At 41.2% G+C, this 17,772-nt stretch overlaps 3 protein-coding genes across 3 annotated transcripts; 2 read left to right on the forward strand and 1 right to left on the reverse strand.

Moving 5' to 3' along the window:
• Positions 1 to 1,477: 1,477 nt before the first annotated feature.
• LOC120514671 (histone H4) lies at positions 1,478 to 1,880 on the forward strand. The gene has a single exon (XM_039735170.1). The coding sequence runs from the start codon at positions 1,527 to 1,529 to the stop codon at positions 1,836 to 1,838; it is 312 nt and encodes a 103-aa protein (XP_039591104.1). The 5' UTR covers positions 1,478 to 1,526; the 3' UTR covers positions 1,839 to 1,880.
• A 10,850-nt stretch (positions 1,881 to 12,730) lies between these two features.
• LOC120514634 (histone H1-like) lies at positions 12,731 to 13,447 on the forward strand. The gene has a single exon (XM_039735129.1). It carries the CDS (start codon positions 12,805 to 12,807, stop codon positions 13,399 to 13,401), a length of 597 nt encoding a protein of 198 aa, XP_039591063.1. The 5' UTR covers positions 12,731 to 12,804; the 3' UTR covers positions 13,402 to 13,447.
• Positions 13,448 to 13,793: 346 nt separating this feature from the next.
• Positions 13,794 to 14,321, reverse strand: LOC120514646 (histone H3). The gene has a single exon (XM_039735141.1). It carries the CDS (start codon positions 14,253 to 14,255, stop codon positions 13,845 to 13,847), a length of 411 nt encoding a protein of 136 aa, XP_039591075.1. The 5' UTR covers positions 14,256 to 14,321; the 3' UTR covers positions 13,794 to 13,844.
• Between the last annotated feature and the right edge of the window lie 3,451 nt (positions 14,322 to 17,772).

The following is a 17,772-nucleotide window of genomic DNA, read 5'->3' on the forward strand; positions in this document are numbered from 1 at the left end:
TGTAAAGCTTCACCTTCTCGTCAGCCTCTAAATCACGGCATTGCAGGACGTTTCTTATTTCCTTGTCCAGTTCAATTTCAGTGGCGCTCAAGAGATCATTTGGATTAGCACTCTTTTGCTGTAAAAGAGACATTTGATGCTGCGGTACAAAATACAATTTCTAAGCGTATTCCATGTTTATGCTCTAGAAGGTAATAAACTGGATATGAAGGCAATGACGACACTTAAAAGAGCCCCCAAAAAGCCTCCTTTCTGGTTCAAAATAGCTTTCTTCTTTTTTAAGGATAGTTTGCTGTCACTTCATATTCTGACAGATGTTTTATGTTTCTTCAGTTGTTTACCCTGCATGGGAGAAAGAGGTATATTGCCTTTTAAAGTATCTCAGGCAATTTCGGACAAAGCTTTAAGTAAATCTTCAGAAAACTTCTTTATAACATATTTATGGCTACGCTTCATATTAAAGTCTTCTACTGAATTCTACTCTCCAAATGTTTTAATTGTTATGCCACTGAAATGCCAAGTATTCCGGCACAAATAGTCAATGCTAGTTAGTTTTCCCTCCTGCAGTGCACTCTGATCTTGTACTCGGCTGTGCTGCATTAATACAAACAGCCGAAGCTGAATTAACAATTAAAACAATAGTGCGCATTGCAGCAGTTTCAGGATCAAAGCATGTGCATTTGCCAAAATGGAATTTAGGCATTCCTTTCTTTTTTTATTTTACTGTTACTGCAACTCCCCATATATTCTTTTCAGTGAAATCCATATAGAGATCTAATGATACGGGAAACATCTACAGTTCATCAGGGATTGTGTGGGCAGGACTTTATGCCACCAGCCCTGGGAGTAAGTCAGGATCAAACATTTTATGTATGGGTGGAATGTCAGTGGCCCCGAAACGATGTAAAAAAAGTAGGATTAAAACATATATTTGATTTGAAGAATTATAAAAAAACTTCACTAATTGTGGGTGAACTTTTTCTGGGCAAAAGAGAGCAAAGTAAATATAAAATGTATAGTAATCATGAGACAAAATCTTGGAACTCTAGTCTCAGAATAATCAAATAAGACTTGATTGTATTTTGAATTAATTTGTGCATAAATAATATTTGTTTATGTAATTTAACAAGGAGTGGACAGGCATATATAAGAATATGGTTTCGGGCTTTTTTTATTATTATTTTCTCAACAAAAAACAACCAAATGTACCGTTTTCCCACATGAATGAAAATGTACGAGTTACTATTTGCACCAAGGAGTAGAACCAGAAAAGAAGTAAGGTTCTAGAAAGCCTAAGAGTATCACTCATTTAGCTGCTCACTTAAATTCGATTCCATATGCCGGGCTGGCTTCTTTGTTCATGAGACTTGTGCTCGGCAGCGAAAGAGAAAATTCAAAGCGCGATTTCCCGAAAGCCCGTGCAGACATTTCCTGTGCTGTGCTCGAGCAGGTCGTCGTTTCACTCATATCAGGCGAGGATCCGGGCGTTGGTGCGTTAATTCGTTGAAGTCTAGAGTCAGTCAAACATGTCTGGTCGTGGTAAAGGTGGAAAGGGACTTGGTAAGGGTGGCGCAAAGCGTCATCGTAAAGTTCTGCGAGACAACATTCAAGGTATTACAAAGCCTGCTATTCGTCGTTTGGCTCGTAGAGGTGGAGTGAAGCGAATTTCTGGCTTGATCTACGAAGAAACCCGTGGGGTGCTGAAAGTGTTCTTGGAGAACGTCATTCGGGATGCGGTTACCTATACAGAGCATGCCAAGAGAAAAACTGTGACCGCCATGGATGTGGTATACGCTTTGAAGAGGCAGGGTCGTACTTTGTATGGTTTCGGAGGTTAAGCAATAAGCGAGAAAAATCCAAAGGCTCTTTTCAGAGCCGCCCACGTTTTCTATTTGTAGAGCTTTCCTTTTGTTCTATAGTGTATTAAATAGCTGGCAAGGTTCCTTCCTCGGTAGTAAGAATGGAGTATTTGTTGTGATGGGGAAGTTCGGATCATTTTACCGACTCGGACCTTTGAGTCTCGTTCAGCAAGATGAACGAATCATTTTTCGAGTGATTTCGTTCAATTTTTTCCGGCTCAGGCTGCATAGGTTAAGCTTATGGGGCTGTTGCATGAACGAACGACTCAAACCCGAAGACTCGAAACACGTGAATCAATTCCAATACAGAAACTACAGGAAGTTGCCCAAATGCGCATGTGCGACTGAGCAAATCACTCCCACGAGACGACTCGAATGAATGTAATTACTGGTATTTTGTTGTATATTGCTTTAATAGATCAACGGTTTCTTTAGCAAGTAGGTACTTGCCTTGTACTGTATAACTACCATTTATGTTTCGAGAATAAATCCACATCATCCATCTGTTCAAGCTGGAGCCTTCTACGTTAAGATTGTTTCTTGATGCAACTTTATAGACTGTTCTCCCTGGTAGTTTATCATGGATGTGGGCTCCCGTTACTCTGTTTCTCTGTTAGTTGTTGTATAAAACAGTATTACAGTAGTGTGGCCTGGACTAATGCTTGTAAAGTTCCTGAGATGCCAGTTATGGGAGTAATCAGTTAGATTTTTCTCCTGCGCGTCACATGAATGTTGGCTTCTGCACAGTGGTGGGAAAGGGATTAGATCTGAAAAAGAGCAACTACTGTAATGCACGATACCAATTTACAACTTTTGGGGACAAATGTTTTCCTGAGCCATGATGCATGCACAGAAAAAGCAGCATTAATAGTTAATAAATGATGATTATGTGGGCTCTGATTCTACTGCGCAACATTGCGTCTTCTAGAGACACAGCTCACATTTATTTGTGTCAGATTTTCAAAATGAATACTGATATTTTTAAAAAAAAAAGCATAGGAATTTGTTTTCAAATGATCATAATGTTTAGAATGGCTAACATTAATGGGCCAGTCTGTATTTAAATGAACTAATATCACAACACAGTATTAAGGTCACCATAAATGTATTACAAAAATTATATTAGTAGAATGAACATGGCTTGTCATTTTCTAACCTGCTTACTCCAGACCGGGATTATGGGAGGGTGCCAGAGCCTATGCCAGCTGCCACTGGGTACAAGATATGAGCAAACTCTGGACAGGATGCTCATCCACTACAGGGTAAACACACCAAGCACACACTATGGCCAAGTTAGCTTTGCTAGTTCAACTAACCTACGCATCTTTGGACAGTGGGAGGAAACTTACACAGCCATAGGGACAACATGCAAACTCCACGCAGGAAGGACCCGGGTAGCAAAGAAGGAAAATACAATAATTAAGGTAATATTAACATTTATGTTTTCATAAAGATTTGGTTATTCACGAATGTACTTAAACTGATCCCCTTAGAACACTAACACACAAAAAAAAATAATATTCCCACATTTGCATTTTCTATTATGTTCTGCCCTTCTCTTTTACAGAGAAATATTTTGCCATATTAGCTTAACATTTAGTTAAGTTTCAAATTTTTATTTAGATAAAATAATGCTGACATTTTTAAACTTAATCCTATTTTGTCTCTGCAGTTGCAAGGAAGGAAAAATCACTGGACAGGGCAAGAGGCCATCACAGAATGAAAATACACACACACACACACACACACACACACACACACCAGGGGCCAATGTAACATCATCATCAACCCACCTATCCTGCCTGTCTTTGAACTGTGGGAGGAAACAGAAGCTCAATACAATTTTAACAATATAGAAATAAGCAGAAAAAATATATTGTATTACACTAGATGCTGTTAATAATACAATTAAAGTACATTTAAATCCACTAAACTTGCAAAATTAAATTTTTATTAACATTTAGTCAGGCATTTATTTTTCGTAAAGTTAAACGACTTTTAATGAAATCTTCAAATTAGGCATATCTAATAAGTATTTTGCATAGTGTTAAGACAATTTAACATTCTTAATTATGAATGTTCGTTGTACTGTACCCTTCATTTTAATTGGAAAAACAAAACGGACTGAACCACTGACAAAATGCTCTGACAGTTATGCTACAATGGAATTTACGTTTCAAAAGTATTAATGAGTGATAAACGGTAAAATATTTTATTCAACTGAAAAGACTTCAGTAAATCCTCTTCTAGCGGCAGAGTTACCTGAATAACAAGCTTCAGATTTGCATCGCTTTGGTGTTTTACAAATGTCTTTCTGTTGAATGGAATGTGTGCTTTTTAACTGATTAAATAGGTTGATTGTTTTGCCACTATACTGCTGATTCTTCTCACAAATACTGCATCGGGTGGCTGCTTTCTTTTCCATTTTTAAAAAGTAGAAGCATGCAACTAACTTCTCAGTCAGCCATTGGTTCAGAGTATTGCCCATGTGCAAGGGTCGTGTGTTTATGGCGCTTTTGCGTCACAGCACGTCTGCTCATTTCAGTACATGAGTGCGGACAAAGTGTGTTAATGCATTGTACGTCTTTTGCATTAACCTTGCTACAGTATCTTATAGAAAAAAGTAGTAATCAATATTGTTGAATGGTACTCAATACCAAATGACTACAGTTTGAGTATCGAAGTATCGATTACTGTGGTATCGATCTTCCCATCCTTAATGTTCAAAAACGGACAGAGATGCACGTGTACTACAGTAGTCACTTCGGTGTAGAGAAACATTTGTTTGTAATAACAAAGAGTTAGTAACGTCCTGAATTAATAATAATGTGCGTTAATGACCAGAGGTGGGTTCATTTGCGTTTTACTTGTATGTTTTTATACGTTAGATGCAAAGTTGTTTAAAGTTTACTGTTTATATGTTGGGAATGTGCCTTAGTGTTATTTACCTGCAGCAATATTATTTAATAATAGTTTATGGTATTACATCAATGTGCTTTACTATAAGTTTATTAATACTGTTTACTGATACCTTATTGATTTGGATTTCATACTGCCGATAAGCTAGTGCCTAATTTGAGTAATACTTACATCTAGTGGAATATTGGGTAATTTACCAATAAGTTTTACATATTCTTTTTATTGTAGGGCACATATATATATATTGTGATAGCCGGCCCGGGCACAGACAGACGGACATCATATTTCACCCAACACACTGTTTATTTACACTAATTATTTACAGGTTTAATGTGCACTCACAAACCCCAGTGCTTCCTGCACCGATTCCCCCAAGTCCAGGCCACACAGTCCTACTGCCTTTCTCCTGGCCGCCTCCAGTCCTTCCTCTCGCTCCGTCCTCTTCCACCCGACTTCCGCTCTTGACTGAAGGGAAGCGGCCCTTATATAATGCTCCCGGATGAGCAGCAGGTGTTCGCGGCATTCCCTCCTTGGCCACGCCTCAGCGTGGCGGAAGTGCCGGCTGTCCTCCCGGCAGCTCTCCAGGCGCCACATTAAGTCTTCCCCCCAGCACTTACTGGTGTGGCGGAAGTGCTGGGCTCCAGCATTCCTCAGGCACCAGGGCGCCGCCTGGCGGTGGTCACGGGCCTCTACAGGGTTGGGCTTCCAAGCCCTCTACCCGTGGCCCCCAATACAACCAGGGCGATCGCCCCCTTGCGGTCTGGAGGAGGCACAAGCCCTCCTCTCGTCCTCCTGGGCGCCCCGGCCGGGCTCCAGCCCCGGCCGGGGACCACAATATATATATATATATATATATATATATATATATATATATATATATATATATATATATACCTATTCAAATACAGGTGTATATCTACAAATAAATAAGTCAATTTCATTCTGGGCTGCTGTGTGGAATTCTCTGCATTATTTACCAGTGTCTAGACTGACACTCCAGAGTGAACACTTTAAGTCCTTAACACATTAAAAATACAGTTGTCCTTTACTAATGCAATGTTCCACTTGTTTGGAATGCTTGTCTTTGAAACAGATCTAAATGAAAGGTAAGTCTTCCATTCAGTTGTTTACTGCAGTGATGGGTAGGCACTGTGGGATAAATGGCTGGCTGAGTTCCTAGAAGTGGATGTTTTTTCATGTTTTGGTGTGGCAGTTATTTTCATGTAATTTCCATTTTGTAGAAAACATACTTTGCCAAAGACAAAGACTCATGCTGTCTTCAGTCATGGATTGTATTCATCCTAGTCATTAGCTGTGTTTTCTCTTCGGCCCTTGGACAAAATGAGCAGGGCTTTATAGATTGGGACTTTCTCAGCCTAAAACAGATCTACTGAAAATATGTTGATTAGCTACAATATCTGACTTTTTTGGTATATGGCAGTGTGATGTTGTGGGTTGGCTTCATGATTCCACTTGTCTTTTGGAAGCCTCTTCAACCTGCCACCTTCGATAACGTAACCAAGATGAGCTGAGCAAATGAGGACACATACATCCATGTGTACAAACCGGATTCCAAAAAAGTTGGGACACTAAACGAATTGTAAATAAAAACTGAATGCAATGATGTGGAGATGGCAAATGTCAATATTTTATTTGTAATAGAACGTACATGACAGATCAAACGTTTAATCCGAGTAAATGTATCATTTCAAAGGAAAAATATGTTGATTCAAAATTTCACGGTGTCAACAAATCCCAAAAAAGTTGGGACAAGTAGCAATAAGAGGCTGGAAAAAGTAAATTTGAGCATAACGAAGAGCTGGAAGACCAATAAACACTAATTAGGTCAATTGGCAACATGATTGGGTATAAAAAGAGCTTCTCAGAGTGGCAGTGTCTCTCAGAAGCCAAGATGGGTAGAGGATCACCAATTCCCACAATGTTGCGCAGAAAGATAGTGGAGCAATATCAGAAAGGTGTTACCCAGCGAAAAATTGCAAAGATTTTGCATCTATCATCATCAACTGTGCATAACATCATCCGAAGATTCAGAGAATCTGGAACAATCTCTGTGCGTAAGGGTCAAGGCAGTAAAACCATACTGGATGCCCGTGATCTCCGGGCCCTTAAACGACACTGCACCACAAACAGGAATGCTACTGTAAAGGAAATCACAGAATGGGCTCAGGAATACTTCCAGAAACCATTGTCAGTGAACACAATCCACCGTGCCATCCGCCATTGCCAGCTGAAACTCTACAGTGCAAAGAAGAAGCCATTTCTAAGCAAGATCCACAAGCTCAGGCGTTGTCACTGGGCCAAGGATCATTTAAAATGGAGTGTGGCAAAATGGAAGACTGTTCTGTGGTCAGACAAGTCATGATTCGAAGTTCTTTTTGGAAATCTGGGACGCCATGTCATCCGGACCAAAGAGGACAATGACAACCCAAGTTGTTATCAACGCTCAGTTCAGAAGTCTGCATCTCTGATGGTATGGGGTTGCATGAGTGCGTGTGGCATGGGCAGCTTGCATGTCTGGAAAGGCACCATCAATGCAGAAAAATATATTCAGGTTCTAGAACAACATATGCTCCCATCCAGACGTCATCTCTTTCAGGGAAGACCCTGCATTTTTCAACAAGATAATGCCAGACCACATTCTGCATCAATCACAACATCATGGCTGCGTAGGGAGAAGGATCCGGGTACTGAAATGGCCAGTCTGCAGTCCAGATCTTTCACCTATAGAGAACATTTGGCGCATCATAAAGAGGAAGGTGCGACAAAGAAGGCCCAAGATGATTGAACAGTTAGAGGCCTGTATTAGACAAGAATGGGAAAGCATTCCTATTTCTAAACTTGAGAAACTGGTCTCCTCGGTCCCCAGACGTCTGTTGAGTGTTGTAAGAAGAAGGGGAGATGCCACACAGTGGTGAAAATGGCCTTGTCCCAACTTTTTTGGGATTTGTTGACACCATGAAATTCTGAATCAACATATTTTTCCCTTAAAATGATACATTTTCTCAGATTAAACTTTTGTTCTGTGATTTATGTTCTATTCTGAATAAAATATCAGAAGTTGGCACATCCACATCATTGCATTCAGTTTTTATTCACGATTTGTATAGTGTCACAACTTTTTTGGAATCTGGTTTGTATGTATATATATATATATATATATATATATATATATATATATATATATATATATATATATATATATATATATATATATACATAATATTTATATAATTAGATGATTAGCACTAAATTTTCCATGATGCTTTCAGACAGGGCATATGGGGACTGTGGGAGTGATGGGTGATTGTGGAGTAGTTGTTTTTCAGTAATAAAAAACGTGCTTTGCATGTAGTAACCCATTTTAATCTTGACTTTCTTTAATCAAGTAAGACCAAGGTGGCATGACAATCCAAGACTTTAAAACTGATTTAACTGATTAGCCAGACTGGGATCAGTAGAACAGTTTGATATAAGTTTTTGTAGTTAGTGACCTGTTTAAGGCAGATGATCAGAGGACTTGCTTTTGGTACAATGATACATTGCATTTGCTGACAATTGTTCTGGCAGATGATCAGAGGACTTGCTTTTGGCACATTTGATCCCTTTGTCCACTAACTCAGTAGAACCAATTAAACCTCTCAAATGAACTGAAACAGCACGCCTTTGCACTGTGAGAGAAAACCGGAGCACCCATGAAGAAACTGAGAGAAAATGAAAACTCTGCCTGTGGGAACAAGAACAACTAGGGCTAGAACTTCCAGATAAACAATCTCCTAAGGAAAAATGTCTGCTCTGTCCTTGCATACACGGTTCCTCTCTAATAGGAGACCAGTCCACTATGTCATTAATCTGAAACCCCAAGTTTTTATAGCTATGTAGCACCCCCTCATACACTTCCTGAATAGTGCTCTGGTCGTTTTGCCTCTTTGATGCAACCAACGTCAATAAACTGTTCCTTGGTTTTGTTGATGTCAAGTCAAAAATATTTCTGTTTGCCTCAAGAAACATGACCTGGGGCCTCATGTATAAATGTTGCGTAAGAACGTTTCCACGTTCAAATTGCAATGTATAAAACCTACACTTGGCGTGAAGCCACGTCCTTTTCCACGGTACCTCATACCCTGTCGTACGCAAGTTCTCCGCTCGGTTTTGCAGACTGGCGGCACCCAGCGTCAAAGCAGTGCTACTGTTCCTGTGTTGTTAACCTATTCTTAGATCCACATCCACGGCGGCGGCTGTATCAAATACACTGAAATTAACCACATATCGTTCATGAATTTAAGGCACCTGATTGCAATCAATCTTTAACAATACTGTATAATGGTGCACAGAATGGCCAAACTATTCCACTGGCATGGCTGCTTTAGCAAAGGATTAGAAGACAACGCGTATTCTAAGATCATACTGATTTCTTGGCACATGATGATGACTGGCTTCTAAGTCGGTTTAGATTTCAAAGAGTGATCCTCTTGGAGCTGTGTGCTGAACTGGCGCCGGCTTTACAAAGGCAGACTTTGAGGAATTGTGCTCTACGTGCTCCTTTGCAAGTTTTGTCCACTCTCGGGTTTTTAGCCACAGGAGCTTTTCAGCATGAACAGGATGACTGATCCGGTATTTCTCAGTCATCACTGAGTTGTGCCATGCCATCTGCATGGGATGGTATTATACGCTTGTCAAGCAGATATATAAGATTTCCGTACACTACCGTTGAACAGGCAAACATCAAAGCGAAATTTGCAGCAATGTCTGGTTTTCCCAATGTAATCGGAGCGGTCGACTGCACACACATTGCTATAATGGCACCTTCACAGAATTAATTTGTTTATGTAAATAGAAAGTATTTTCACTCTTTTCATGTGCAAATCAACAGTGATGCGAAAATGCGCCTCACTAATTTTGTGGCTTAGATGGCCTGGCTCAACTCATGATTCATTCATCCTGAGACATAGTAGTGTGGGGAACAAACTTGAAAATGGTGCTGTGAGTGATGGCTGGCTTCTCGGTAAGACAAGACATTTATTACCTTTTTGGTTACAGTTGTCCGTTATCTGTATGATGTATCCATATAACATGATTTTTCAGGTGACTGTGGCTCCTCACCCCTCTCGCCAACCCACTGACTGAACAAGAGCAACGTTATACTGACCTCCACTCTTGGGCTCGGGCAGTGGTAGAACGTACTAACGGGCAACTTAAGGGCCGTTGGCACTGCCTGGATAAGACTGGTGGAATGCTGCTCTATAGTCCACAGAAAGTGTGTTACATCGTGCAAGCATGTAGCATTCTACATAATATGGCACTCATTTGTAACTTGCCGGTACCTAAAGTTATGCGGTATGATGAACCTGAACCTGGACCACCAAATGCTCAGGCACATCGGACAGCATTACAATGTCAAATGAATGTAATTAACAGAATGTAAAAATAGGTAAACAGATGCATCGTTTATTTTTTCACAAATTCATTTAATTTTTGGTTAATGTCACACAATACTGCCCTGATATTTCATAGTTCATTGGCTACATCCCGTTTTGCATTGGCCACATCTCTCACCGCATCCAGCAATGCATTTTGAGGTTCTAGAACTGCATCAGTCAGCACACGGCCAGATGATCGCCCATCATTTTCCGAGGCAGGGGTGTGTGAGCAGCCAGCGGCCAAAGATGTGGTCGGCACAGAAGCAGCACCATCATTGCCCGGAACCATGTACTCAGCATTGGGTTCAGCTATTGTACTATTGTCTAGAAGTAAACAAAAAGTAATTAATACCTGATTGTTTGTCTTATTACTCATGCAAATTATTTACACGAGTATGGATCATGGTAATCAAAAAAGAAATAAAAACTCACCGGCACCTGCGGTGATCTCAGAATCTCCCTCCCCCGCTGGTAAAATGCCGGCAATGAGTGTGTCACCAATACTTGTAGCAACTCAATGCTCAATCAGCGTGAGCTCCGGGAGTTCAGAACCTCCTCCAGTGGAGCTAACATGCAGACCACTTCTTTGTTAAATTCGGTCAGAGTACAATTTTCTGCTCCAGCACTCTTGACTGCGTCCGCCATGCTATGCCACTCCATCAGTTTCCTTTTGTTGCTAATGCCACTTCCTAAGTTACCAAATAAAACATTTATCCTGGCCTCTATTTCAGCTAGGAGGACCTCCATTTCACATTCGTTGAAGTTTTTTTTTTTTGGTTTTTCCCGTGCTTTCGCCATCGTCTTTCTGAAGCGCTGAAGGTAAGGGGCTATTTAATGTTGATTTGCATATTCAAAGAGGCATTATTCTGGGAGGAGTTGGGGTGGGGCAGTAGGCGCGTGCACATGCGTTAATTTCCACGCTGAGTGGGATTTATGTAGCAGAAGAATGTGGAAGTTGGTGAACGCACAGATTCCTGCATCTGGATTTTTCTGTGCGTAAGCACATTTTGGCTTTTGTGTTTACGTCATGTTATAGTGCGAATTCTACGCACAGTGTTATGCACGAGGCCCCTGGTATTATATGTATAGTCCGAGGTGTTCACCGGGAAGAGATAAGGACACAGGACTGTTCCTTGTGCGGCTGCACTGATGCTTTCATCCACATCAGAGACACTGTTCCTCGTTGTCACAAACTGTTTTCTGTCAGACAGATAATCCATTTTCTAGGACAATCTGTAGAGAAATACAGGTTTGGAGGTGTAGATCATTGTCTTACACACAGGCAAAATACTCCATGTGTACAACTGAAACAAATGTTACTTTCACATTGTTTCCTTTTTTCCCTTTAACTGTATTTCAGTGGAGCAACACAATGTTACGTATTACAAAGAAAAACCTGCTACTTTACTCCTATTCATGCAATAATCCCATGCCGAACTGCGAGACTGTGGAGCAGTACAGTGATATATACTTCTACGGTACATGGTTCAAATGTTGGTCCAAACACAGTCAGTACAGAGGTCACACAAGTCCTTCATGTTTTATTCATTATGTGGTCCTAGTTTTCAGGTGGGCCCAGCATGTCAATCTGAGTGTAGCTTACAATTGAGTATCTTCTGGCAAAGTTTCTATTTTCACCTTATGCTTGACGCTCCAGGACGCAGCCTCTGTCTTTAGTTTCTCCATAACCATCAAGTTGCACTAAAGGTGGTCAGGAAACTGAAGTTTAGATTATAATTGATCTCCAGGGTAATTGGATTGTGTGACTGTCTTCAATCCTTTTATTTTCTTAAGTTAAATAAGATGGACCAAACAGGGTTCTATCTATCTATCTATCTATGTATCCAATGGAAAAGCTGAACATGGAAGCAGGACTTGAAATCTGAAATTTGGAGATGTCTTTCATTTTAAAAATGCAATTGTCATGTTCAGTAATCAAAGCTAAATTATGGTTATCTAAGCTAACTGGATCCATCTAAAGATAAAATTTTCTATGGGCTATTTTATTATAAGAAGCGTAATACAGTTTTATGCCCAGGAGTTTTGAAAGGAAGTTATTTTCTTTACAAGTGTCTGAAATAAGCCTGACAAAAATTAGGTAAACTTTTCTTGTTGGTGTGTTAATTTGATCTTGTAGAGACCTCGGATTTTAAGTGGATTTTTGGATAAATTACATAAACAGTTCTCGACATCAACATTACATCTCTCTTTTATTATTCGAGCGCGCTTCCTGTTTGAAAGAACATGCAGTCACCGAGTATTCGAAACGAAATCATTGTTTGTCTTGTAAAGAGTGACAGCTCGTCCTTTACGCGGTGCCTTTTCTCCTTCTGACCGTTTAGCGGTACTTTTGTTTTTTAATGATAGCACCAGATCTGCTAACAACACGTTTCCATCGATGTCTCGTGGTTGATCTATCCGATTTTTTCCTCCTAAATTAGAGGGATTTTGTGAAAACAGAAAGCACACTCGTCAGGTTTCTTGTTACGTGCAACGCGCTGCTTGAGTCTGCACGGTTCTCACCAGTCTAATATGAGTGGCGTCTCACTGGAGACTTTTACAGAGAAATCCAAGTGTGTTTGTTCGAAATGGCAGAAACCGCTCCAGCAGCACCCACACTGACTAAATCGCCAAAGAAAAAAGCGAGCGCGAAGGCTAAAAAGACCGGCCCTAGCGTCTCTGATTTGATCGTCAAGGCTGTGTCGGCTTCAAAAGAGCGCCACGGGCTCTCGTTGGCTGGGCTCAAGAAGGCTCTTGTCGCCGGTGGCTACGATCTGGAGAAGAATAATGCCCGCGTCAAACTGTCCGTAAAAAGCCTTGTGAGCAAAGGCTCTCTCGTGCAGACTAAAGGCACCGGGGCTTCTGGATCCTTTAAAATCAATAAGAAACAGTCAGAACCCAAGGTAAAGTCCGCCAAGAAAAAGGCGACACCGAAAAAGAAGCCGGTGGTGAAAAAGCCCGCTGCCGCCAAGAAAGTGAAGAAACCGGCAGCGAAGAAACCCGGGGCAGCCAAGAAAACTGCTAAGAAGCCTGCAGCAGCAAAGAAAGCCACCAAGAGCCCTAAGAAGGCGAAGCCGGCTGCAAAGCCCAAAAAGGCTGTTAAGAGCCCGAAGAAGGCTAAAGCAGCAAAGCTTAAGGTGGCCAAAGCGAAGACTGTAAAGAAGGCAGCACCGAAAAAGAAGTGATCCGTTTGTAGCGTCCGATAGCTGTACACGAATGGCTCTTTTAAGAGCCCCCACACTTTCGATAAGGGCAGATCTATGTGTAATGCGTTTTAAGGTCTGATAGCGCCTGTGCTTTCCCTGCGCGCCGTCGACGGGGGGGTTGGATATATTCACTTGCACTGGCGTGGAGACGGCAAGTTCCAGCGTTTCAAATAGTTGCATACAGTTTAAGGAAAGCACCGAGACTGTGCATAATGAAAAGAGGGTGGATGGAGCGGTTCCCTGAACACTAAAAGAGGGGCGTATTTGTATTTACTTGGAGTATTTATACACATCTTCTAATGTTCAATGTGAGAATGGCAGGTTTACCCCAAGGTATATTAAAAGGACTTTATCTCTTGGTAAAGAGCTTGTGGTGGCTCTGAAAAGAGCCTTTGTTTGTGGACTTCCGTAAATCAATGTTCTTAAGCGCGTTCTCCACGAATGCGGCGAGCCAGCTGGATGTCCTTCGGCATTATTGTCACTCTCTTGGCGTGGATGGCACACAAGTTGGTGTCTTCGAACAGACCGACTAAGTATGCCTCACTGGCCTCCTGTAGAGCCATGACGGCGGAGCTCTGGAAACGGAGATCAGTCTTGAAATCCTGAGCGATTTCTCTAACCAATCTCTGGAAAGGCAGCTTGCGGATAAGCAATTCAGTGGATTTCTGGTAGCGACGAATTTCTCTCAGAGCTACCGTGCCGGGCCTGTAACGGTGAGGCTTCTTCACGCCACCGGTGGCAGGAGCGCTCTTACGAGCTGCTTTAGTGGCGAGCTGTTTTCGAGGAGCTTTACCTCCAGTAGATTTACGGGCAGTCTGCTTCGTTCTCGCCATTTCGACAACTTTAACAAAAAACTACACACTCCGTAGAAATAGAAAATGAACAGAGAAACGCTTGCACGAAGCGCTTTATATTAAGATCTTCTCGCCTTCTGATTGGGTGAAACGTATGGGGGCCGGGTTCTCTTTTAGGCTCTGCCCAGAAGTCTCCTTTCGATAGTTCATTTTAAAAGCTCGGCGCGCAATTTGAACGGTACTTTTGTTTCCGTCTCTTCATCTTTTAACGGCTTCTGCTGTCAGCTCTTCATAGAAAGCTAGCGTATTAAACGCCTTTTACTTGCCTTTATCGCTGTGATGTTTTTTTTTTCCAGCCAACCTTAATTGGAATGTCTTCCTATCCATTTTGTTACGGCTATAACGCATTCAAAGAGCGCAGTCGAGAGAGAAAGTGAACACAATTGAGTACAGTTGTTAGATTAGTGACAATTTCTGAATATGAATTTAGGAAAGATCTTTAGAAAGGAATGTGGAAGCGATTCAGAAATGCGCAAAGTACACAGTGTTCTCCTATAATGCTGGAGCATGGGAAAGGCGCTATATGAATAAAATGTATTATTAAGAAAAGGACAATCTGAAGCTTAAATCAATGTATTAAAAAAAAAGAAAAAGTGTTTGAAACTTTTTCTTCTTAATCCTTTCACATAATGAGTACTAGAAACTATTTTCAACATCACTTTAAATAAGGGAAAGAACATCCATCCATTTTTCAAACCCTCTTAATAAGGCTAGGGTTTAGCCATAGGCTGGAGCCTATCCCAGCAGTCATCAGGCACAAGTGAAGAAAAACACCTGGGGCCTCGGGTATAGAACCTGGTCACACTCGGGAGCGTGCATAAGCTGGGCTTTATAAAACATGGATTTGGGATTGAAATTGCCTACAGAAGTTACAGAAAGTTTTCAACCATCCTTATGTCCTACATGGACATTTTTGATTTTGGTATTTTAGTGACTCCAGGCTGTAGGACGATGAAGTTAATCGAAAATCTAATTTCACTACATTTCAATGACACATCAGTCACATTCTGGTGTCTTTCCATCCATCCATCCTAGGGTTGCCAGATTAGAAAATTAGAAATATGGGACACTCTTAATATCTCTCTCTATATTACACACCCAGACCAATATTATATTGTCCCTGAAAGGTCAGTTTGGGACAGGGGCCAAAATTATCAAATATGGGACATTTTCCGTATATAAGGGACATCTGGCAACCCTAATCCATCCGTCACATTTTCTAAACCTGGTTGTTAAAACCTGAAAGGGACCTGCGATTATGTGATTTCTTCATGATTTACTTTGTAATATCAGCTCAGTTTCAACAAACAACTCCAAGTGGGCAGCTGTGGGACTTGGTGTATAAAACAGTCATCCTCATGAAAAATGAACAAATCCCTTTAATAATATTCAATTGAAAGATAACGTGTTTTTAAGTGTGCTTGTCTGCATATTTAACTGTGGCAAAATAAGGACTTTCCTATTTTTAAGAACTTAGGAAATGTACACACAGCATAGCATTTGGGTACAACTCAGTTAACTAATTTTAGAGTTAGCGAGTTTTCTGTTATGAATTTCCTTAATCAAATAGACAGATATCACTGGTTTGTTTTTAAAATATTTATTAAGAAGGATATGTGTGATGTGAAGGAGATTTGCTCAATCTGCCAAACACGCCGCAGCCATGTGCACTGCCGTTTAGAATCGCTCATTGCATTACTGACGATCTGTTTGCTGACAGGAGCTTTGTTCATGTGTGTAACAGAGGAGAATACCTTACACCAGTGTTACTCAGCAATGTTGGCGTCGCTACCCATTAAGTTCTGCCTTGGTGAATTGTGCACAATCGTCAGAGCAGGGGGGGTTGATCGAGCACTAATATTGAAGTGATGATCCGCCTCATTGCACTACAACCTAATTCCATTATAAACAACAGCAACTTGTGACCCATCAGCGGTAGAGAAACATAGCTGTACTGTAGACAACATATTCAAGCTGAAATAACCTCTTTCATGTTAAATCTGAAACAGTGAACTAACCTGTATTTGAAATTGTTTAGAGTATTCCTGTATCTGTTTTAAGGATTGACAACGTGCAAGTGAGAATTGTTTTGGGAAAACAGATTATAGTGTGTCACACACGTGCGCATGGGAAACAGCTGAAGGGCCTAAACACTAGTAATTCTACGCCAGGCCAGGGGGTGGAGGAGTGTACTGACTATCTCTCTCAGTCCCTTGCAGACCTTCCCGGGAAATCCCGCTTGTTGCCGGCCCGAGGATGACGTCACTTCCGGGCATGAGGCTGCCACTCCCAGTTCCTGCACCGATGACGTAATTTCCCTTCCAGGCCTTTAAAACTGCCATCTTCCCTCAGTACAGGCAGGTCTGTTCTGGACTCTGACCTAAGCACATCGTGCTACTAAAAAACAAGTTTGTAGCTGAAAAAATATTATACGGGTGGCTGCCCCAACCCTTTATGATGTCTCTGAGTCATTCTTGTTACAAGTGTTTGTGGATTTATCCATCCATACATCCATCGTCTAAGCACACTTATCCAGGGCAGTGAGTTTCAGCAGCCTAACCTAGAAAGAAAATGGACATAAGCAGGAACATCCCCAGGACAGGGTGCCATTCCATCACAGGACAAACACACACACATTCATTTGGGCCACTTTAGCAATATCACTTCACCTAAACTGCATGTCTTTGGTTTGTGGGAAGAAGCCCGCACCAACACGGGGAGCACCTGGGACACTCTTCCACCCCAGGGATAGAGCAGATGATTGTTTCCTGTTGTGGAGGACACAGTGGTTAGTGCTTGCTAACTTACAGCTCCAGTCTCATGGGTGGGCTCGAAACCAAGACAGGAGGGAATTACTTGAATGGAGTTGCATCTTTTTCTCTGAATGCACTACATATTTTTATTTTATTTCTCCATTCAAAAGTCATGTGTGGTAGGTTCATCAAAAACTACAAACTCGAGGAACTTATAAACTGTCTAGGGATCACATCTTCTGACCAGTGCTGCCAGGCTACATTATGGCACTGAATGACCCCACACTGGATTAAAGGTTTGTAAAGTGAATGGAAAGATTAGCAATGAGAAATATTTTTATTATGGAGATAATGGATAATCATCTGAAGTGTCTTTCATCTTCCAGCCCTCAAACTAAAGCAGCACAAGATTAGAAGATGCGTATATAAATACTCCCAATAGAGATACGCTCTGCTTTTAATGTAGAGGGGAATCGCTCCATCCACAATCCCTGCCTTATGCGTATTCTCGGCGTTTTACTTAAACTGTATGCAACTATTTGAAACGCTGGAACCTGCCGTCTCCATACCAGTGCAAGTATAGAATAACCAACATCCCCTAAACATAAAAAGCCACGTAGACATGTCACAGTAAAGGCACAGGCACCATCAAACGTTAAAACGCATTAAAATAGATCTGCTCTTCTCGAAAGTGTGGGGCTCTTAAAAGAGCCGTTTGTGTACAACTATCAAGCGATGCAAAC

The sequence above is a fragment of the Polypterus senegalus genome, chromosome 14, assembly GCF_016835505.1.
Source record: "Polypterus senegalus isolate Bchr_013 chromosome 14, ASM1683550v1, whole genome shotgun sequence".
NCBI classification, from domain to species: domain Eukaryota; kingdom Metazoa; phylum Chordata; class Cladistia; order Polypteriformes; family Polypteridae; genus Polypterus; species Polypterus senegalus.

Coding starts and splice junctions, on each gene's coding strand:
- LOC120514646 (XM_039735141.1), bottom strand. CDS start 14,255: ATGGCGAGAACGAAGCAGACTGCCCGTAAATCTACTGGAGGTAAAGCT.
- LOC120514634 (XM_039735129.1), top strand. CDS start 12,805: ATGGCAGAAACCGCTCCAGCAGCACCCACACTGACTAAATCGCCAAAG.
- LOC120514671 (XM_039735170.1), top strand. CDS start 1,527: ATGTCTGGTCGTGGTAAAGGTGGAAAGGGACTTGGTAAGGGTGGCGCA.